Source organism: Sparus aurata, chromosome 17 (assembly GCF_900880675.1).
Source record: "Sparus aurata chromosome 17, fSpaAur1.1, whole genome shotgun sequence".
Classification (NCBI taxonomy): Eukaryota; Metazoa; Chordata; class Actinopteri; order Spariformes; family Sparidae; genus Sparus; species Sparus aurata.
In genome coordinates this window covers 23,978,829-24,003,213 of record NC_044203.1, presented here as the reverse complement: position 1 = coordinate 24,003,213, position 24,385 = coordinate 23,978,829, and the positions used below count along the sequence as shown (strand labels likewise).

The 24,385-nt window shown below is 41.0% G+C and overlaps 1 protein-coding gene across 2 annotated transcripts in view; it reads right to left on the bottom strand.

The window, feature by feature from the left end:
* ephb6 (eph receptor B6) overlaps positions 1–24,385 on the bottom strand; it is a 45,774-nt gene that overhangs the window by 10,586 nt on the left and 10,803 nt on the right. For both annotated transcript variants that reach the window (XM_030393601.1, XM_030393602.1), the window contains exons 3-8: positions 16,952–17,224; positions 14,624–14,793; positions 14,249–14,544; positions 1,723–1,878; positions 1,065–1,336; positions 578–659 (exon numbers count right to left, since the gene is read on the bottom strand). In XM_030393601.1, the coding sequence (XP_030249461.1) occupies positions 578–659; positions 1,065–1,336; positions 1,723–1,878; positions 14,249–14,544; positions 14,624–14,793; positions 16,952–17,224 (1,249 nt within the window). The remainder of the gene's footprint in view (positions 1–577; positions 660–1,064; positions 1,337–1,722; positions 1,879–14,248; positions 14,545–14,623; positions 14,794–16,951; positions 17,225–24,385) is intronic.

Below are 24,385 nucleotides of genomic sequence, written 5' to 3'. Positions count from 1 at the left end.
TATGGAGCACCAAGTGGGATCTAGTTACAGTCACTGTGCTGGCTGGCCAGACCCGTTAAAGGGAACTTTCCAGCATTCTGTTCATTTAATCAATAACCTCTAAGAGCAGACACAAGAAGGTCTCAGATTTTTTACGTTCATGAAGAGAGTTCTGATCAGTCTAGTTCCTTGGAAAATTGTATAATGGTGTACTTTGTCTGCACCCCCCCCCCCCCCTTCTCCTCTCCCCACTCGTCTACTTTCATCTCTCATTTGGTCTGTCTTTTTGTCTTCCCATCTCTCATTTGTCCCTTTATTTCTCCACGGTGACCATAATGGGATGTGACAGGATATTGTAACCTCGAGCAACCTCCTGTCCAGAGAGCGGGAGGAGAAAAGATGGAGGAGAGTGGGAGACAGAGAGAAAGGGAGAGAGAGGAAAAAAGGGGGCGAGAAACCCCCTACATACAACACAAACACACACACACACACACACACACGCACACACATGCAAACACACACACTGTCTACACAAACATCATCAGAGCATCTCTTCTCTTTCATCTCGTCCCTTTCATCCTCTCCGTCCCATGCTCACCTGACTGGCTCGTGGTGAAATTGATGCTTGTGTATCGGGCTGGAAAAGGACTCAGAGCTGACACCTCATTCATGGCCTGCACCTGTCAATAAGAAGAACACATGGACATGACATTTGAAGCCTTTTTCTATTAACTTCTATGATATGCTTGCGCATTTGAGAAACAAAGCATGACACTTGCAGCTGTGGCGTTCAGTCAACAAACACCCGTAAAGGGGAAGTAGCTGCCTATTATGAATAAGGAATGAGCCATGATTTAGTTGAGCTACCGAGAGCTAAATAATAAATGTTACTGTGTATTTGCTGATGTGGAGCTCATGGAATTATGTGGCCCAGAGGACCCGCCTCCTCTGTGAAACGTTTCATCATTCATAAAAATAACTTCCAACTGGCAGAATCGCAACCAACTTGCTGACAATGTTTAGATTATTTACAAGGTGATAATGGAGAAGGGTTTTTGTTCCATCAAGAGAGTTTTCCACAGTACCTGTATGAGATAAGTGACTCTGGTCAGCAGGTTGTTGAGGGTGACCTTGGTTTGTTTCAGGTTCGTCTGGGAGGGGCTGAAGGTGACGCCCTCCCCGCACCAGGAGCACGACGCCGGGTTGGTGATGACCGCAGAGGGGCAGATGCGACACACCACTCCGTACCACACTTCGCTGCGGCCTCCCATGTCCACTGGAGGGCGCCACCTCAAGGAAACGCCGCCGTCGCCACTTTCATACTCCCAAGTCAGAGAGACCGGAGCCGAGGGAGGAGCTGTAGAGGAAACGGCGAGATAGAGAGAACGGGAGGGGTGTGACATACATAATGTAAGAGGGAGACACTTTGACGAAAGCATCTGCTGAAAAGTTTAAGATATGAAAGAAGCTTCATGCTGGCAAACACATTTAGACATGTGAAGTAATGGAAGGAAAGCTTGGCAGTGACACAATTTAAGCTAAGAGAGCAGAGAAACTAAATACTTAACAGTTCTTTTCTGCTGCTGCAATTAAATGCCCATTATATTGTGCTAAAACAGGATGATTTCTGGTCAGTGACTCGATCTTCGTTCTCACAGTCTGAGTAAATGACAAATGGCCAGAGAGGCCCCTTGAACGCCTCCCAGAGAGCCTGGCGTAAACAAACAAACCAACAAAGCTCACTTGTGCAGGCAGACGAGTTGGCATCATTGGCTGACCGATAAAAGCTGCTGCGACATTCACACACACTCGATCCCTCCTGGCTGGTTCGGCTGTTGGAGGGACACACTAAGCAGGGAACAGAGCCTGAGACAGACTTGAAGTAGCCCACTGGACAAGCTACGGAGAGGGATGAAAAAGATGACAGAACATGAAGATAGAAATTGATCAGTGTTCATTCCGAGCGTCCAGTGCTGTGCCACGTAGGACTCTGCAGCGTTTTACTGCAGACTACACTATCTCTTTTCATCCAGGCAGAGGGAGCCAGTCTGAAATGAGACTCACACGGAACACTGAAAAATGTGGAGGCAAAATGAAGATTTGGCATCACATTTACCTAAAGCTTCAGTATTTATTTTAACACTGAAACAATAGAGAAGAAGGAAATTGAGTTTTTTTGTAAAAAAAAACAAACAACAAAAGTCACTACAGTAAAATTCAATCTAGAATTACAAGGGACTATTTTTGCAACTGCAACAAATTTAAAAAAGTATCAGCACGAGAGCTCGACAGCTACATTTTAACCTTGGAAACGGCAGTTGACAAAACAACCCTAACTTAAGGTCCACTTACGCATTTCTTCTGAATTTCTTTAACCATGTCATCTGGTCTTCATTAGCAGATGGCATTTGTTCAGTTGTCATGGAAGTGAATGTGTGGATAATGGAAAGTTGGAGAATCTACAGTTTCATGACAGCCGGATCTTAAACTCAAGAACAAGCGAGTAAGTGGACCCTGAGATTGTGTTTTCATCTATTATGATGGGTTTATTATCCCAAATAAATGGTGTGTAAAGAAGAAAAGAGAGAGTATAAAAGAGCAGTAAAATACATTTAGGGTCGTTAGGAAAACAAAAATGTATTGTATAGTAATATTCCACACAAAATACCTTTCAAATCTCAGCTGAGCAGAGGAACGTCTGTGACCTGGCAGTAACTCGTAAAACACACAGCGTATGTGCATCTAATTTGTTCGTTTTTATTGTTTTGGTCTTCTGAGAGGACAAAGTCAAACACCAGAAACTATTTTGGGGTAAAGCATCAATTTCAGCTCGGCTTGTGGTTCCCTCTGAGTCAAAAGTTCATCTGAGACATGGCAGGCTGTTGTTTGTTGTCGGCTTTGTCCTGCACAGTCATTTACTTGTGTTTACAGAGGAAGTGGCCTGCGCTAGCAGAGCACAGCAAAACCATCAGTCACACACACACGCAGTTCAAAATGTCAGAAAATGGTCACATTGACCCTATATCAATGTTTCAGAGGAATAGTTTGACATTTTGGGAAATAGATTTATTTGCCTTCTTGCAGGCAGTGAGATTAGAAGATCTGTATTACTCTTGTGCTGTACCGTAAATTTGGAGCTGGAGGCAAACTGAAACAGGGAAAACAGCTAACATAGGTACTATGTGTTATCTTTCTACTTTGGTTAATGAACGGACTAAACTAACTAGCTAATAAGTGTTAATTCGTTACCTTAAGAGGTGACTGTGGACAGGTTTTGTCAGCTTTAGACAGAGCCAGGTCAGCTGTTTCCCCCATGTCAAGTCTCTGTGCTGAGCGTATATAGCTATACCTATACAGCTGCTAATTTTAGCTTTACATTAGCATTCAGACAGGAGAATGAACATTTGTCCAACTACAACAATCAGCACTAAGTTCAGTCTTGGCCTTTGGAACAGTATGGATGACAAATAATGTCAGCTTCAATGTCCACTTAGCAGCTAGCCTCTTCTGAGCTTTCAACTGCTTTATAAGCAAACGGAGCTGACTTGGACAAAGGATGTGTTAATAGCTCCAAACAAGGTGTAAGAGGACCTTTGAGTTTCGTTGAAGTGTTCCTGAGCTAAGAAATCCTCTTTTTAGGCATTGTGACTATGCATTTTTTTAAGATGATCCAACTGGTTTTAAATATTGATTCAGCTCAAAGCAAAAGTTCTTTATGGTGGAGAGTTTGCGGTGAGCTAATATACCCAGCTGCTGGCCTTAGCTTTACATTTAATTTTGTCAGCCCACAAGGGAAACTTTAGTCCTCAACTTTTTCTTTTCACAGAATTAAAATGTTCACTGTGCAGCAACAAAATGTGTAATTACTCCCTAATGAGGCAGGGAATGGAGCAGAGACTCATAAAGTGATCTTAGTGATATTACAATACCTTAATAATGAATGTGCGATTATCCTAAAATCAGGTATAAATCGAGGGATTCATATATTTCTCTCTCTTGCTCTCCCTCTCACACACATTGAAAATACCATCTGAACCTGCAGGCCGTCATCCTGTTTTACGGTGGAAAATCTGTGAAATGTGCCAATTGTTAATGTCAACAGCAGGACAGCAGAGCAGCGAGGTCAAAGTAACGCACACTTTACTCCATGCTGCTGCATGCCAGAACCTCGAGTGCTCATCCCGAGCAGGACTATGAGAACATTGAGAGGACCGCCTCCAGGTTGGTCTGCTGCCATTTTCACACTGTGTGCGTGTCTCTCAACGCCTAAAGTAGTGTCAACTAAAGGTTGCATCTGTCTGTAGGCTAAATCCAAAGTGTGTGCATATTCTGATACGGTGAGGCTCTCTTGTATCTCTGAGTGTGTAAAGGGCACACCTGATAACATCTGGCCCTGCAGTTTAAAAGAAGGATCCTCTCTCTTTTAAACAGAGTAAACACACCCTCAGAGTTGGAGGACGAGGGAGGATGTGTGTGTGTGTGTGTGTGTGTGTGTGTGTGTGTGTGTGTGTGTGTGTGTGTGTGTGTGTGTGTGTGTGTGCGCTCTTTATGGTCAGTGGGAGTGTACCCCTCACCTTATTTATATAACCTTGTCAGGAACATGTGACGTATCTCAAATCTTACATGCTGTGTATGTGTGCGTGGATGCATGTGTGTATACTGGACGGTGTTGCGGCACCGTGGGAGTGGAAGATAAGAAGGTAAGAAGTGAAGGAATAAACAGATAAAAGGCTTTCTGTGTTCTCACTTGTCTCGGAGAGTCGACTTTGCTTTCAAACAGGTGTGAAGAGGGAAAAAAATGGAGGTAAGAGAGACGTAAAAGGATGTTGAGAGATCGCAGAGGGAGAATACGCTCGAATAGAAAGGGGGAAGAAGTGAACATGGAGACGGATGGCCCGAGACAGTTGTAAGGATGAGGGAGGGTGGGTAAAAAAGCAGAAGAGAAGAGAGAAAGAGAGGAGAGAAATATGCTCCTTCCTCTATCTTTTATGTCCCGGCTGCACATTACCAGACGTGTTCTCTTACAGCTCTGACACAAAACATGACTTTGCTACAAAGCCTCTCATCGCCATTACGAGCTCCAGAGACAACTCAACTGTGCCCTCCCCTCCCTCCTCCTCCTCTCATCCTCAACCACCTTATTACAGCAGCCAATGAGAATGCAGGCCCTCTGCCCTCTCGCTTGATCTGCAACCCCCTCCCCCCGGCGACATCCATCCACCCATATTTCACTCATCTCCCAGCTATAAAGTAGACAGTCCATGGCCGTTATGAACAGACACACATGTCTTTACATCAGTGTGCTTGAGGAAGTAAGGAGGGATGAAAGAGGAGAAGTGAAGAACAGAGGAGAAACTTACAAACAGATGTGGATATTGTGGTGTATTACAGGAAATACAAATTTAAATGCTATTTTAACATTTTTAAATGTCTTATTTTCTTGTTAAATATCTTCTTAACAATATATTTTTTAATACATTTATATGTCTCTATAAAGAGCAGTAGTCCAAATAAGAGTAGAAGTGATTACTTGATTAAGAAACTGACCATAATCACACAATTAGTCTGTAACTGGAAAAAAAATGTACTTCAAAAATAAGTGAAAGACAAAAACAAACACAAATCATTAGGTAAAAATATCTGCAAGTGGAATAAGTGTAGTATGTCTACAAACAAATCACATTTATCTCAAACGTTGTCTTATGTAAGGTAAAATCTTATATAAGCTTCTCAAATGTAAGTATATTTTCTGTTTTTCTTTGTTTTATATCAACATGAACTAAATAGTTTTGGGTCTTTGGACTGTTGGTCCAAAGAATGACATTTTCACTTATTTTAAATTGAAAATTAATCGACTAAATGATTAATTGTTTAATATAATAAAAAACAAATTATTCTTGTAATGAAACATTGCCGCTCTGCTCAAATTGTAAAAAAAAACAAAAAAAAACAATCATGTGTAAAACCAACGAATACAAGGTTTTTCTTGCTTGAAATAAAAAACAGAAAAAAACAAAGAAGTGAAAATTGTCTAAAAAAAGTCAATTTATATCACTGAAATGTTACTTTCTATATGACGGTATCTTATTTTAGTTCCAGCTTCTCAGATTTGGTGTAATCAGATGTTGTAGCTTTGCTCAAATGAAGTGCGTGTGCCAAAATAATGCATCAAGAAATCAGATTTCCGAGTTTAAAAGGAATGTATATAGTTTTGGAGAAGAAATTGAAAATAAATGGAAATTTGAGAATTTCTAATATTAATGAATTAATAATACAAACTCAGAAATACATATTATATATAAAATATATCGATAGATAGATAGATAGATAGATAGATAGATATTAAAGCCACATTTAATTTCCAAAGGGCTAAACAGAAATAGAAATAAAGACATCATCAGTGAGTAATATGACGTTAACATAATATGTTGGTATGTAGATCGCTGACCCACTTTCTTTGCTTTTCTCTTCCTCTCCCTGTTTCATGCACTCATTCCCTCTTTTGGCTCCCAGCATAATCTCTCTCTCTCTCTCTCTCTCTCTCTCTCTCTCTCTCTCTCTCTCAGAAACACATAAAAACAAACACACTCACACACACACACGTACCAAAACACACACATAAGCTCAGTCACAGATGCGACCACACAACAGGAGAGATGGGTACACAGGGTTCCAACTGTAAATGACTTCCTCTCTTTCTCTTTCTCTCTCTCTGTCTCTCCATCCTTTATTTTCTCTACGTCAAAGCACTGAATCATATTCACTTTAATATTCACTCCATTTCAATACATGCTCCAACAACACAGCCTTATGAAAAAGCATGTAATACTTTGTTGTCTTTTCTCATATAAACAAGAAGCTTTGGACGGACCATAAACTACACTATAGCAAGAAATGGAAGCTTTATTTAAACATAATAATTCTCTCTTCTGCAGTTTTTGAACTAAACTGTTGCACAATATTTAATTACACAGCAAGTTTTAAATACATCTAACTTAGCCCACAAATACTGTGAGTCCCCATCAGTCAAACGAGGCAGCTTTTTGGCCATCAAAGTCTTCGTAAGGCTTCTCAGTGAAAGGAAAACTATGTGGGCAAAAATTACATCTCCACTTACAATAACAAGATTACATAATGCAAATTGTTCTCAGTGTAAATTGAGCTGTAATTTCAAGTGATTATATAGTCTGTTTGCTTGACTATACCTCATTAAACCTTAAACAATTTTCAATTGCAGACTTTTTTTCTTTATCTGCTTTATTTGTCTGGCTGCTCAATGGGGTTTGATGAGCACATAATTCACTTTTCCATAAAAAAAAAATAATGAATGAATGAATGAATTAAAATGTTCGATTGTTAGGACATGATGGGTAGTTTTCATTTAGCAGATTAAAAACAAATTACAATTGTAACATCCACAAATCAGAGTCTGCAGTAACACATTTTCTGGCCAATTGGGTGCACTGAAAGAAAAGGTTATGAACACAACACTGATTATGACCTATTATACTTTGTTTTTGTCCTCTCCTCAGATGTGTTTAATAGGTTGTTGTGCAAGCAAAAAGTAGTCTCACCTTTAATTATGTGACTTCTTGGCATCACACTACATCAAGGAGTCACACACATCTAGCAGCCAGTTTGGCACATAAGAATTAATTTCGGACAGCTCCTCTGTTATTGTTAGTGGTACTGGCTCTGGCGTGCATTAAAGCATGTAAAACTATTCTAGAAGTAACCTAAAATAAAATTATGAACCTGAAAATGAACATAATGTCTCTCCTTTAAGTTCATGTTATTGGCTAGTTAGTAAAAAATTGCTTATTTACACATCCAGCTGTCACGGCAAAGTATTATCATTATTATTTTGTTTCCTGGTGAATACAAGTCGTATCAATCTCTTTAGCTTTGTTCTTTGCCCTCCTGGGGGAAATATATCATTCTGTTGCTGCAGCATCCACCACTACATTCTCAAGCTCGTCTCTAACCATGTCCGACAGCTGTTTGGTGCTGACAAGGTAAAGAACAATGATTCTTTAGAGCTTTTTCACTGAAGATGATGCCACGACAGCGGTGACAGTCATTCAAAAGAGTGAAGTTGTTGAGGCAAAAAGAAAAATCATTTACATGAAAGGAATCAAGTATTTCTCCACAATATTCTGAAACATATCATGAAGAAATATGAAATAGCACACAAAATGAAATGTTATGTTATGTTGGCTAGTTAAGCCTGAAGCACCTGGGGAGTTGTTACTCTTGACTTCAGTATTTCTAAAATCCTGGCTACGCTGCTCTGGATTCAAAAACATCTATAGTTAAAAAAGATTTAAAAAACAAACAGTCAATAGTTATCTGATCATTACACTACTTGCTCCGATGATCCGACACGCTCAATAAATTTGATGACACAGACTAACGATGAGATGAACTTGTGTGTGTTCAGCTTAATTTGTCACCATCGCCTGTCCAGCCCACAGTCAATACGACTGTACATATATCTCATTGATCATTTCGCTCAACAGTGTTGTGCCTAAAGCTCAACCTCTATTAATAGACTGGAAAAGCAACTGAATGTCAACAAGTGCCAATGAGCTTCCAGTTGACATATTATGGTCGTGGTGAAAAAGCACATCTGGAATGAAAAGTGAAAACGACCCGCCCTGCTGTCTGCTCTGAGGAAGATATCCATGCTTTCTGGTGAAAAATGTCTTTTTAGGGACCAGAGTTCAGTCACCCATCACCATCAAAATAATATCACACTTGTACTTTAAAGTTCCACCCCTGGCCAAATGCGCCTGTGGGAAACAACTACCACAACATGCTTCAGGATAGTTAATGGACATGTCTGTGCAACGAGTGAGCGCTGTGGGCGACAAATCAGGACAATCTGACATGTTGAATATTTCAGTGTCAGTTGGCATGCCACAGAAAACTCAGATCCGAATGAACTCAAAGGCCATTTGAACATTCGGTGCTAATCCTTGTCCCAAATCCTCGACAGTGGCTTAAATATACGGGAGGCATCCAAATAGAGAAAGGAGCTTGTCTGATGACGTGCAACCAGCTCGGACCGTATCGTCGAGCCCAAAACTAAAGGAATGTTTCATGTTTGACTGAACAGGTGTAATCGTGTCTCATGCTCAGTTGTGTTTCCGCCCGTTCCTCTCTGCCTCTCCATCTCCCTCGTGGGATTCAAATGTCAAAGGAGGAAACTGTCTGTCTGTTGTTTGGTAGCACAGTAAAACAACAGCAGACGGCGGCTGCTCGTCGTCCCTCTCTGTGCTCTTATCTCAAACTCTGCTTTGAATGTCACATATAGTCATGCAGAAGCCAGATGTGCTTTTTTAAACTTGCTCTTGATAAACAGCTTTGTGAATAATTGAGGAATGATCTTTTAATGTCTCTCAGCCAAGATGCCGGCTGTGATTTTGTGAGTGTTTGATGCTTCAGTTTAATTTATCATCAGTCCAAATGGCGGAGTGTTGTTTGGGTGAGTCTGAGTTATCAGAATAATCAGGCGCAGATGTACATGGAGATTAACAGGCGACTGTAAATTTTTCACAGTAGTTACTCTCATTGTCATTACCATTGATTCATTATCATTTCAAACAGATTTTATTTTATGATCTTACACTAGCTGAGGAAATGTATGTAAAGCAATAAATACAATTATTTTTACACTTACACAATGATCCTACTGTCTCAATCAGCTTCTCAATCAAATTCTATTATTCTGTTTTGGTTATTACACGCAAGACATTGGTGCTTCTCTGCCCTCTTGTGTCTTCACTGGTTTAATTGGGTGGGGCTTCATTCACAAAGCACACTGTCACGTATTTTCATATAACAATCAACATTTGGCTGAATTTGAATAGAAATCTAATGATGGTTTAAAAGTTGTTTTGCTTGTTACCAGAATATGTTTCAATCACACGCACACAGTCCTGATGAGGCGGAGAAGCTGAGATCGCTGAGTGTTAAATTCTAAACTAAAATGGTAGGAGAGCACATACTCCGCCAAGGCTCAATAGTCCCCTTTCATACTCAGTCATAGATGCCAGCCACCTCAATACAGCAGATTTATTTATCAATTTCCATGCAAAATTCCCTGAGAAATTAACACAAAATATCAATGTCTTGCAATGTTACAAAAAGAAAGATACTAAAATCCTGGATCTGTCCATTTTTCCAGATCTGCACTAAAAGTTAAAGGGGTCTTTTCTGGGCTGAGATTCATCCTGCACCCGAATTTCATGGAAATCTGTTCAATAGTTTTTTTTTGTAATCCTGCTGACAAACCAACCAACAACAAAGGAACGGGTGAAAGCGTAACCTCTAAGGCAAAGGTGATAAGTAATACCCAAGGATTTCTCACAGAATATACAAGGCTTAAGGGACGGCAAGCATAACCCATCAATAATATGATTGGTGGTTCAATTCATGAGTCTGTCTACTCTTAAGACCCTTAAGCCATGCAAAGTGGTTTTTTAAGGCTGTGCTGGGTTTAGTGTTTTTAACCTGATGTTAACATAAGACTGAGCATGCTGACACACTGCTGGTGTCTAAGAAGTAGGATTTTTGTTCACCATCTTACATTTTTCTGAAGATTTCTTTTTTTTTCTGAATGCCATTACTTGAGCACGTATTTGGCCATAAACCAGAGCTGTCCACAATCCATAGCAGTCAACCACTGCATTTTTTGTTTTGGGTTGCTACTAGAATAAAACTTTCAGATGTTGGTAGAATAGTCAGCTAATAAGTAAAGTTGCTACGCTTCATTCTCTGGGTACCAACAATGTTTGTACACGATTTCAGTGCAATCTATACAATAATTGATGAGACATTTCTCTCTGGACTTAAGTGGTGCACCGATTAACAGATCAAATGAAAAAATGACATTGTTAAACATAACACCACACAACTAACACTGCCTTAAAGTGCTGGTCATTTGGGCAAATGTCAAATGTTAATGCTAAATCAATCTTATATAAAAAAAAAAAGTAGCAGTTTTTTGCGTCTTCAGTCCTCCCTGTGTGATTCATTTTCAAAAATTAAAAAACTACATTACGGAAGACCCCTTGAATCTTAAAATAGAAAGCAATTAGAGCTGTGTGTAGTTAAAGGCAATCATTTAACACTGACATTAATTTCCACAGGAGAAATGAAGGAGCAAGAGTCCCTTATTTGTGCCTAAAAATTATGTCTTGCTTGAGGGGGTAAAGCTGCGCTGGGTAGTATTCTCACATGGATATTAAATGGCATTAATTTACACTGTAGTGATTTACTTAAATAGCAAGAAGCCCAGTACAGCTTAATGAAATTGTGAAAAATGGAGAAAAACACAATTGCAATCCGTCCTCAAACGGTCCTGGTTAGTGTGCTAAATAATGTGCTTGATAAAATGATCTAAGATGACACACTAGTAGTGAGGGGGGAAAATAAATGTCAGTTAAGCTCTTGGCAAAGCGTTCAAAGCGCTGATGGCAGAATAACAAATAACATTTTAGAGAATTATGTGTCTTTAGTTGCCTTTTCAACCTGACGCATAAGTTCAGCGCAGCACAGCCATCGTTTGCTCACATTGTGCTATTATTACATGTCCTTGGTGCTGAATTCAAACAAGAACAAAATGTACAAGTCTTACTAGTTAAGAGAGTTCGGTGCTCCACTTTCTGGTGAGAACAAGAATCGGCTACTGTTAATAATCCTTGACGACCGCGTAGCCAGTGAACCATCTGCCTCTTTTCTCAACATTCCCAGGGAGCCAGTGAGGACAACAATATAATGATGCCAATCCACATCATTAGTCAGTGAAGTGATCAGCATAACATAATCATATGAGAGTTGGAACAAAAAGCCGGAGCAGCGTGGGCAGCAATGTGTTAGATCATTCATAGACAGTCAGTGGGAGCCTCTGCTCCGACAGCTGAACAGTTCCAAGGGGTGATTTGTCAGTAAATATCAATCAAATGAAGACAAACACAAGTGGCGTGCCGAGTGCAGATGTAAAGAGCATGAACACATTTCACAGCTGACTTGGCACGATTGGACGATTAATTGTGCTGGAGTTAGTTAAGACTTTGAGGGCCCCCACATGAGGGAGCGCAGCAATTACGGCCATTGAAATTCCTGGTAGACTTCAGTTTTCTTGCTGTAATCCTGGCGTTTTCAGTCCTCACACATGTGAGTGTAAAACATGTACCAGCTTCACAGTAAGACGCACTCGAGCATACACATTCACACGGAGGGACACACACTCGTTTTTTTTTTCATTCGCGCCCTCGGAATTTTTTGCCTGCTCAGTTCTTTAAGTCATTAACTTGCGTCCTCCTATCTTTCACTCTGCCTCCACCTCTCTCTGTTTTGCCTCCACTCCCCCGCTCTCCCCCTGCGGTTTCTGTCACTTGTTCACAGACGAGTGGCCATTACATCGCCATGACCTAAATGTGTCACTTCCCTCTCACTGTGGCTCTCTCCCCTCTCTCCTTCTCTCCCTCCTCCTTGCTCTCTCCCTATATCTCTTGCTGTCCGTCTGGACATCTCTCAAGTTTTTTTCCTCCTCTTTTGCCCCTCACTTTGAGATGTGCAAACACTTTTGACCAGTTTTGCTGACCCTGTTCTCACTCTCAGCTGTGTGTTCTTCTATAGCCGGATCTCCTCTTCCTTCTTTCCCTCTCCAGTTAAGTTAAGCTATGAATTATGAATATAGCAGCTCGGTGTTTCTGTAGATATGTCCGTGAAAATTAACTGATGAAAGAAAATATGTGCGCGTTACATCACTACAGATGCACTGCACGGTTACAATACTGCCTGTCCTGTTCTCATCTCATCCCGACCTGACCTGCCTGCCCTCGTTTCCCTCTGTTCTCGACATCAAACACAGCTGTGCATCAGAATGACAGCAGCGCCTTTCAGTATTGATCGAGACGCTTCGCATCTCACTAAAATACCAAGAAGAGAGCTGAGGGGAAGTCGAGTTTAGCCCAAGACGTTTACTGATTACATCTTAGTTCAAATGAGTTCCCCTGAACTCGGTCACAACTTTGTGCAAACGAAGATGGAACAAAGTTAAATATTTTATCTAAAAATGTATTGTTATAAATCAAAATTCAGTGTATACTGTGCCACCCACAGACCATGACATGTACTCCATCTGATCCACTACATAGGGACTGCCTATTGTTGTGACAACAATTATTCTTAAACTCCTTATAGTTCGAAAAGTGTCCCACTGGACTGAAAGCCCATTTGTCCAACAGCCTTGTTCTTCCAAAAACAAAGGCCTGTTGCTCTGATGGCCCCACTGTTGCCAAAATACACATTCTGGTATCAAGAACTCACTTACGTTACTTGATATCCCTTAATATCTGTGGCCTTTGTCAGGTGATCCTGGTAACAATAAAAAACATGTGGTCGACGGTTGCAGTTTAGTTAGGTGTAGGCACTGTAAGCACTGTGGAAATGTTGAGGGAAAGATCGCAGTTTGGGTTAATTTCATAAGTTACGTTAAAGTAGCTACATAAATAAGTTGATGCTACCAGAGTGTGTATTTTGGGAATGTTTATGCCATCGGAGCAGTTGGGTTTGTTTTCAGAATAAATAGTGTTGAACAGGCTTTTTGTCTGGTAGGAATTTATTTTGGACTGTTGGGGTCCAGGAATAATTGTGTGGTACCATCATGTTGCCCTTTAAGTAAATAACCTATTGTTTTTCTTCTTGAAAAGGCAAAATAGTTAACACTAATAATTAGTATTGAATAGATAATCATGACACTAAACCATCTGAGAAGTAATGTGAAGACACTTCTGGATTCAACAACAAAGATGGACAACTCATAGCTAAATTAACACTGTTAACTGACGTGGTAAAATGTCAAAGAGAGGCAGTACTTGTTGTACTTGAATTAAATCCAACAAATTATGTTTGTTCAACTCGGAGTGAACTTGGAGTTCAGGCTTACCCAGAATTGAAAAACAGTTGTGTGATGTTGTGTAAGTTGGAGCGGAGTTTTACAAGTCAAGTCAAGAAAAATAACTGCAGTGGCAGGCAGGCATGGAGGATCTAATGAAAATTATTTATGCATTATGGGAAGTGTAGGAGGGTATGTTTTTGAAGAAGGCAGATGAAGATTAAAGTCAGAATATCTCTGGTTCTGTTGCATCAACTCTGACCATTCTTTATTTTTCCCCGGACATATCTGATAAACTGTGGCTAATCAATGTGCATGATGCCAGGATTAGAAATCAAGCTAATCAGTTTTCCTCTGACTTACCCAAGCAGGCAGATCCATTGACGTTCGGCTCATATCCTTCATCACAGACACATCCTCCGACAGGAACCATCCACTCCCCTTCAGCATTGCAGTGCATACGAGGGGGAGTGCCGCCCTGGGCTTTACTGTGGGGTACACATGTGCCACTCACGGGAACTAAGGCGGTCGGCTCCGCCCCTGAGGGAGTCGGCGGGTAGGATGCCAAGTAGAGGCTGGTGGCTGGACAGCGCCGGTAGAAGATAGACACACCCATGAGAGAAACACAGGCTCCGCTGTCGACGATGGCCAAGACAAATCTGAAACACAGGTCAGATGTTAAGATGGAGAACATTCAAACCCAGCATGAGCAGTGAAATGTAGTAGAATGATGATTACCCATTGCGTGTGAGAGGGGCAAAGCTGCGCGTCTTGATGTTGATTCTGCTGTATCTGTTTGGTTGATACTGGTGAGGTGAGCTGGGCTCCACCTTTGAGAAACTCTTATCAGCTGCGATGGTGTCGATCTTCACCCAGCCCTCCCTAGTCTCCTTTTCTCCAGTAGACGGCTGTGGTGAGGAGAGAGAGAAGAGCGGACAGCAGACATTTGAGAGAAATATAATGAGAGGTCAAGAGAACACAAAATAGCATGGAGAGAATGTGTGGTTGACAGGAAGGAAAGAAGTAAACAAGGGGAAAATTATGGAGGTTAAAATTAGCTGGTTGATAGATGAAGTGGGATTCGAAATTTACGATGCATTAAATCAAGAGAGAAAAACAGACATAATAGGGAACAGGAGAAGATGAAAGACAAGCAGAGATTTTTGCTGTGTTTTTCCCAGGCGTATCTATAATATGAAGTAGTTTAGTGAGGGGGTAAACGTTGACTTAGATGTATGCAGGTCCCAGCGGGGGGTTCGTGCTCAAGTCCCTGCAAAAGACTTTCAGCGCTGCAGTGCTTCCTGCTCTTCTGTGACTCTCCTCTGATTCCTCATCAGGCTTTGATTTGCATTTTTAAAAAGCAACTCACTTCCCTAAGGAGAAATGCATTCATCTATACAAATACTCAGTCCCTCCCACTGTGACTTGCGACTGCACATGTAGCTCAGGCGAGGCAGACTCCTTAAGCTGAAAATGTCCCAGCATGAAAGAAAACTTCATCTAAATTCATAAATAAATAAAACATCTTTGGACAGTCAGTGTCAGTTGCTTACTGCATCACTGACAACACATGAGGTTAGGTGAATTTCCTTCGCTCAGTGAAAAATGACTGTCACATATTTTATGCCTTGAGATGTAATTAGTGGGACTGGAGTGACATTTCTGGAGGCCACAGTGGCACATTTCTGCATCTTGTAAACCATAATCCTCAGCACGTCTGTACTTCACACCAGTGTGGCCGAGGGAGGACGTCAATCTCAGCTGCTTTTCTTGGCAAGCAAAACAATGATCAGGATGATTATACAATTACTCCTTGTCATGGAATGATGAGAGGTTTTGCTGTTTTGGTATAACATGGGCGAAAACATCAATGAAAATTGCATTTCACTGAGATCAACGATTACCGGTTGAAGGTTGTTGCCCTAAAGCAGTGACAAAAAAACAGAATAATCACAAAAATCAAGAGGAATTAGGCCTTATTAAATGAGATGCACCTCAATCAGAGCATTTCAGATTTCCTGTTCATTCACCTGCGAGGGTGCTAAGCTGTAACATTAAAATTCAGACTGCTGAGCTGATGAAGACACCAAAAACACTTGTTTGAGGGGGAACAATGATGTTTCGAATCTTGTTTAGTAAATTTCTGTAACGTGAAGCCAGGGGTCATTAGCATGCTAGTGTTTTGTCCATTAGTTAGTTAACTAATTCAGTTAGCTAGGCTGGTGTTTAAATCTCTGTTAAAAGCAGGTTGATTGGCGCTAAATGTTTTCTATTAGTTAGGCATACATCTCCACTCTGTAGCCTAACATAAGCAGGTATAAGTAGGCTAGGTTTGGTCTTGCTAAGAGCTGCTGTACTCCTGGACCAACATGGCACGATGTTCACCAGTAGATAAAACTGTATTTTAGGTCACATGTGTCAGACATATTTTATATCCCCTCTCGTTCTCTTTAATCTAAAGCCAAGGTTCATTAGCAAGCTAACATTAATTTTGTCGTTAGATAGTTTGGTATAGTTCTAGCTAGACCTCAGTCAGTTACTAGGTGTAAATATTACACCTTACACCTATATCTCTATAAAAAAAGAGGTTTGCGTGGTGCATGTTTAATTTAGTTATACATGCATCTCCATTTTGGAGCCTAACATGAACACATAGGCTAATATGACATGTTACCATACAACTAGTCTAAGTTTGGTCTTACAAGAAGCTAGCTTTACTCAGATCTGCTTCACTTCTGGACAACCAAGACTAAAATAGATACAATTGTAATTTTAATGTGTATTTCTCCATCTAGCTGTGTTTTTCACTCTGGTCTTTTCAGTCTCCTTGTCTCGTGGGGAAAAACATTTGACTGGTGAAGTAACTAGGAGGGAATGACGATGTGGATTCAAACTGAAGCAGGAGTTTTGCAAATAGCTGTGAGATAGCTAATCTGTGCTTGACACCGAAGACATGTGGAGCTAACAAAGCAGGGTGTAACTTGCTTCTAACATCAATGTAAAATGACATTTGCTATGTGAATACAAAAACATGTAAAGTGCAGCTCATCTGGTGTTGTGTCTCACCTCAGCCACCCAGGTCCTCTCCAGCTCTCTCTGGCTGTCGGCCTGTTTGTAGAACAGGGTGAGTGTCTCTCGGCAGGTGGGTGACGGTGACCGCAGGCTGGCGCAGTCACGCACCGAGAAACGCAACGTGACAAACACCCGCGGTGCGGAGTGGCGGTACAGGAAGGGCGTAGCCAACCAGTTGTCTTGCTGTCGAGGATTTTGGTTGACATTGCAGACCTCAAAGGTTCGTATAAGCTTCCCCCGGTCGTCCAGGACACTGACCTCATCCCACTGAGAGAGACAGAAACAATATTATGAGCTTGTGTAAACTGAACCTCGTAGGAAGAGAAACATGATCTTAAGCAGGAAGCTCCAGAATCATCCAGTATAAACTGTATAACCCTGCTGTGTTTATGGTTTGTCCACAGTGATAATTCCCTCTTATCTTCAAAGATGGTTTACACGTCACACGGTAAATATTGAGCATAATGTCGGTGTTGCTGACATGTGGGTCATGTACTTTACTAACATCACACACTCGTGTTTGACATCTTCATCCTTAGTGAGATGAATGTAATAGTATTTGTTTTGTCCTAATATAACAAACAGGCACACACCAGTACTGAATCCACAATAGAAAAGCTGTTCTTCTATGTCCCCAATGATGTGGGTCATCTCTATGTCCTTGTCATCCACAATAGATTTTCCACTGTCTGATTAGGTAATCAATGATTATAAAATCAGTAGTTCATAAAGCCTCTAGAGTCTACAAATTAGAGCATGACACAAGTGTTGCAGACAAATTTGCAATGAACAAGAGAAAGTTTAAAATAATATCTGATAGTATTAAGTTCCACCTCAATATGGTGGAAATTAATTAAATTTGTTTTGTGGTGCAGTAGTAGACGTTCATGCTAGTGTCTCTGTGAGGCTTCGCTTTGAGCTAAATGCTAATGCTAGCATGCTCACATTGACATTCTTAATATGCTAATGTTTCCCATGTTCCCAGCCTTAGTTTAGAATGTTAGTGTGCTAATATTTGCTAATTAGCATATTATCATGGCATAAGTTTAAGTCTGCAGGTATTTTTTCATTAACAAACTGGACAAATTGAAAAATTTTAAAAGATAATGTCGTTTGTTGAACAGATGTGTGAGTATAGTGTTCTTACAAATTATCCTGAGAGGAACATGAATGTCTGCACAAAATTTCATGGCTTTTTCACTCAACAATTGTCAAGACATTTCAGTCAAAGCTAAAGGGGGCATAAAGAGGAAACGTCAAATGATCACCAAAGGCTTTGAGAAACATTCTTCTGACAGTGATGTAGGAAAAAGTCAGAATATCACCAAAACAATAAGGATTCATCCTCTGGGGATCTTGAATGTCAGTCCATCTAATTGTTGACATACGGTCAGCCCGGAGGAAAAGGTCAGCCCTGTCTCCTTTAAATTACTTTTATACACATGACATAACACGGTCAACTCATCCTACCAGAGCAGTTGAACAAGGCAAGTTTTATGTCTAATGTTTGAATAACATCACCTGTCTTGGTAATTCTGTGCATTAGCGTAATATTTTCCTCTTCCATATTTATTAGAGGTCTGTCTGCAGCCGTGACAAATAGGCTGAAACTGTTTCCTGGCTTGGCTGTGATAAAGCAGATGATTTTGGCTTTCGGGGGGGGAAGGGGCGGGATATGTGTCATGCATCTGCCATCTCTAGTGTTGCAGAATTTTCTATTCAAAATGTTTAAAGTGGTTTGTGTCCTCTCTTATCGGGTCTCTGCTGTAATGTCTATCGAATAATGTTTTCTGTCAACATAGTTTGGAAATGTTAACAATTGTACCTGGCAAGTTGCAAAAAATGTTGATAGTGAACAGTAAACAGTAAAATGTTCTCTGACAACGCATTTCACCTCTGATACTATGTGATAACCTTGCAACACAGTATCAGCTGGTAGTGGCTAGAGCATTATTCAACTTTTTATGGTTTGGTTTTGGTACTGGCAGCACTTGATGAAGGTCAGAGAAATCATGGTTGAGTTTAGCACAGAAAAAGATCAACAGTGACCTGAGGCATAATACATTTTAGTTACATTTGACCAAAATCACAATCTTCCCCTTAACATTAACCGTAGTGCTTCTGTTGCCTAACCACATGCAGGAGTATGAACCTTTCAATCTGGTGTAACAGTCCAGTTGTTTGTATGTACGGTACGTAGTGTTTGACTGACACAAAGAAACATTGTCCCTGAACCGGATCACCAACAGCAGCTATTGCATTTGACCATTATAAAAACAATTTGGCCGTATTGCAACGTGATTTTGTGACAAGGCTGAAGGGTGTATTGCCGACCCAAAAAAATCAGCACTGTCACCTCCAGAGCTAGAAAATTTTAACACCAAGGTTTTTAAGAAAATAGTTCCAGTATGTCTTGGATAATAGACAGAACACAATGTAGGTGTTTTTTCAAAAGGTACCATTTCTTTTGTACAAAGTATCCAAAGCAACAAGGACACTTCTGAAAAGGCATGTTGATGCTGGGATGAAGGCGGACATATTTCAACATCTAACAAAATATTTGTAGAGCTAGACGTGGCCAAGTAAGAAAGGAAGTATGTGAACTTGAAGATGATGTTGGCATTTTCCAATGTCTTATGTTACAGAAGCCTAACAGTGTAATATAATAACAATGATTCAGTTTTATGTGACATGTGGTTAGTTTTTCTCGTGCACTGGTTTGGTATTTGCATGTGTGTATCATTGTTCTCGGGAGACGGGTGGCGGACACTTGTGTCTCTGTATTGTGGCAGCTGTTGTAATAAAACAAGCGGATCTTGCCGTATTTAAAAGCATCTGAATACTTGTTAATGCACAAATGGATTCGGACATGAGTTGTACCTTCGTGGAGGAAAAAAAGCGAGCCGCACAGAGACTCTGTCACATGAGTCAAAATGTAAATGTAGGCGCCAGGCTTAGTTTCACCAATTATACAGTACGGTGCCTCCGAGGATGAAAAGGCTCTGCATTAAGCCTGTGTAGCCCTGAGTGACAAGCAGGGCCTTTTCTGTTGTAACACAGAGGAATTATGTATTAGGCCTCATCATCATTATTCTCCCTACAACAATAGCGAAAGGACAAAAGGTCCTGACACCATATCGGGGTGAATTTTTGGCGTGTGTGTTTCTGCGTTCCGTGTATCTCTTCATGCTCATGTCTCTGTCTCTGTGTGGTTCTGACAGCCAGTATAGACACACACACACAAAAAAAATCTTTGTAGCATCACAGATGAGAGAGAGCATTCACATTTGGTCAAATTGAAATAATGATAAGATCAGTGAGCAGATAGAAAGAGTCCGAGGCACTGTCAGTCTAATTGAGCGAAAGGACGCATTTTGTCTCCCCCAGGCCGTGATTCACTCTGTCAGACATGAGAATGAGGGGAAGCGGATGGAGGGGACAACAGAGAGCTCACGGTGTGATGGAGGGAGAGAAAAGTGAGGAAATAGTAAACAGAGATCATGTGTGTGTTTTTTTTGCGACAGCATGAGGTGGCTGCAGTGAAGCTGGTGGACTTTCAGGTACAGAGAGTAGCCGTGTGTGGCATTGCGTGCAGTTTGCCTCTGTACCTTTGAGGGAAAAAAAACGCAGCTTTCATTTGTTTTCTGACCCCAAACCCGAAACCCCCACCTCTCCTCTCCTCTCCTCTCCCCTCCTTGTCTCGTTTTCTCCCTCCCTCATGAAGAAAGAAAGAAGAAGACGAAGAAAAAAAAAAACGGGGCAGATTGGGGAGGGGGGGTGGATGAAGCGTTGGGAAGAAAGAAAGAAAAAAAATAGGGACGACTCATCTCCGTGATTTAATTTGAACCGAAATGCCAGAGAGCCAGAGAGCAATCTCTTCAGTGACAGAGGGCAGGGAGGAGCAGGGCCTCAGACACAACACACACACACACACGCACACACACACACACACACAAACACGAAGTAGCAGAGAAAGGCACGCAGAGATACCCCAAGACATATGCATGTGCACGCACACACAAAGCAAACACACAATGGAAGAATAGCCGAGTGGAAACAAGGGGAGGGAATAAAGCAAAGACTGCTGTAGGAAGTGGAGAGTCTGCTGGTTTGACACCAAAGGGAAATAGGGGGCAGAGTGGAGATTGAGTTGGGGATAAAAGGAAGAATATGAAGCAGAGACCTAGTGGCTCTGGGACTGCGAAGGGCAAAGGGAGGAAAAAGATTAAAAGAGGGAGAGAGAGGCAGAGACAAAGAAGCAGAGGGGCTGCTGCTCGTCAGTACATTAAAAGAAACTGAGAGATGGTGAGAGAGTGAGATGAAGCAGGAGGAGAGCACAGTAAAGAAGATCCACAGAGCCTCGAGCAAAAGAAAAGGACGGGATGTGGAGAGAAAAAGTGAGGAAAGGGTTAAAAAAAGAACACACACTCAAACACACATCCATGCACACACAACCTCCCTCTTTCTCTCCCCCCTCTCTCTTGGTCTGTCTTTCTCCTTCTCTCAGCTTGATGCCCCGGGTCAACCATAACCATATCTCCATCTCAGAAACACTTCTCATCCAGGGACCACAAAAAAAAAATTGCAAATGCTTGACTCGCTCATAAACACACACACACACATGCGCGCGCGGCAGTGGCCATCATGGTTTACACATTCCAATCACACGGGAGGCCTGCATTAATCAAACATCATGTACGATTATGGCCCAACACTGGAGGCTAGACTGGGGTGATAATGACAGAACGTAAAGCTAAAGTTTAGTGTAAGGTGAGATAAAAAGGCTCTGAGTGTGTGTGTGTGTGTGTGTGTGTGTGTGTGTGTGTGTTTTTAAGTGTAAGTGTGCTTGCCAGATGTTGGTTAGAGACTACTGTATTTACATCTGGTGCTTTTCGAGCTGCCAGCATGTAATAATCTGGTCGTAAATGGCTCAGTTGTTTGCCAAAACTGGCATGTGTACATGTAGCGTTAAGATAATTTTATGTCACGCACTGTATCGTACTCTAAAGTCATATATCAGATGTTTGGCACATACAGCGGAAACCTTGTACTGTATTCGATCACTGTATTCAGATGATTATCACATCCTTTATTCCCCCCTTTTTTTTATTTGTCTGGCAGCGTGCCATCTGATTGACATTTGTATATTCATTTAATGAATATAAAGTAATGAAACAGATGCAGATGTGATATGAGACTTTATATTGTCTCAGATTTGGGATATTGTGCTAAGGCGTAAGTGTTCTCTTCCCTGGTTTTAAAAGCAGCATTAAAGTAAAATGTAGTTATATTTTTGAGGACAGTTCGACTTGTTCTAAAACCTGTCTTTACCCACTTAGTCCTAGAATTTATGAAGAAATCAAAATATTATTTTAAGGTCATATCGCCCAGTTCTAAATCCCACTGCAACAAAGGCCTGACCCGCCCTACTCTGCCTCTGATTGGTTAGTAGTTGTTGCCTTCAAGTTGCCTTTGTTGGTTGGGTTTAGGCCTGAGGCGTGACCACTGGTAATGGTTAAAGTAGGGCGGGTCAGGCCTTTGCAATGGTAGGATTCATAAACTCAGCCAGCCTGGCTATTTACTGAACTATCCCAAAAATAAAGCGCAGCCGTTTGTAATGCTTTTTTAATTACTGCACAAATTCAGCACTGTGCAATTCAAATACACTATAATACAGCACAGTGCTGAATATAAAGTACAGCTTACTGTAGGTCTTTTTTTCTCCAGTTTCCAGGTTCCAGTTCTTTTTCTGTCTCCATCACTAGCAGCCCCCAACTGTTTCCTGTTATTTAAGTGGGCTACACGATGTAGCCTGAGGAACTGTTGAGTGTTGCTGCTGCATCTCTTTGGCTCATGCTTGGCAGTTTGTCTTAAGCTTTTTCATTGAGAGAAAATGACTCTCTTTTATTACTGTTAGATGACAGGTTACCATGAGGCAAAGTAGCATGGGAGTAAATAACATAGAATTACAATAGATTTGAATTGCTTTCCCATTTTTTTCATGTATGAAAGACCCAAAATGAAGAATGTAAGCCGACTGATTGATAATTTTAAACCAAGGCTGCCAAAAGTAGTGCACGCGGGATATGGTTGGCCGTCCAAAATGTTCAACTGGGCCTGCTAAAGTTGTAAAAATTTTACTTTTTTCTCTAAAAGAAAGTCGTAATGTTTATGCCGTTTTATTTTCATGAGGTAAATATGCTGTTTAAAAACATAGGACCCCTAATTATAAAAACACTTTCATGACCTGAACATGGCTGACGGTGACACTTTATGCAGGAGGTCAGTCGATTAAGGGAACCTCTGAACGTAGTATTGTTTTTTTTTTTAGACCTACCATTAAGTTTGAATTTTTGCCCTCAGAGGGAAAAACGCTTGCTGTAAATAAATTACTTAAACAGCATTTGTATAGAAATTACTCTCCCCCAAGCTTTTGATCCACATATTGCCAATGTGTGGAGTCTTAAAGAATAATATACTTCTGTGCTGGCAGACTAATTGGCATAGGAACTTCTTCCACAGTAACAAGGACGCGTCCTCCACTTACTCACATGGTTTGACTGATTATCTCAAAGACGATGACAATGAAGACGATGTATGTGTGTAATTAGGAGCCATATTAGAACTGAGCCACAATCAATCACAGATGAATGATTTTAACTGACCCGGGCGTTGACCCTAGCACAGTCACGCAAGTCGACAAACATGTACTCACACATGTAACCCCCCAACATACACAAACACACACACACACACACACACACACACACACACACCGCACGCATTTACACAGCTCAAGGCGATGTGACAACATTAAATACAATGCAGCTCAAGTGCTGGAGATCTATAGTTCAATCACTGCAATCTTCTCACAGATGAAGACACACAGTAGAGCATGATAGAGAAAAAAAACATTTTCGCCCTCACGGTTGTCTTACAGGCAGGGCGAGACCTTTATCACTCTCAGGCTGTGTGCCACCCGCCAAAATCTCAACCAATCAATGTCAGATGCCAGACATTATGCAAGTATTGCGCCGACTTTAACCCAATACTACATGCGCATTTATGATCTTATCCCCGATCTTCAAGATGAGACTTTCTGGACAGTGTAATCGTCTACAGCAAAAATATCCGAGAAGATTTTGTGAGACCCTGCTGTTTATATGAATCACTGAAATCGATGCAGCCTTGGAAAATGGGCCAGCTACTACAGCTGCCAGGATGATGTGTTCAAAATGTGCAAACATGGTGAGAAATGCATTGCATTTATCGTAATGGCTCTATTTTAAACAGACTTTAAGTGTTTGGACATGTGTGAGACGAATTCAGAGCAGAGTATAGAGGCAGCGCGAATGTGTTTTTTGACAACCTAGCTAAGAAATTGTTATATTATTTTTATGCTTTAAGTCAAGTCAATAAACAGTCCTT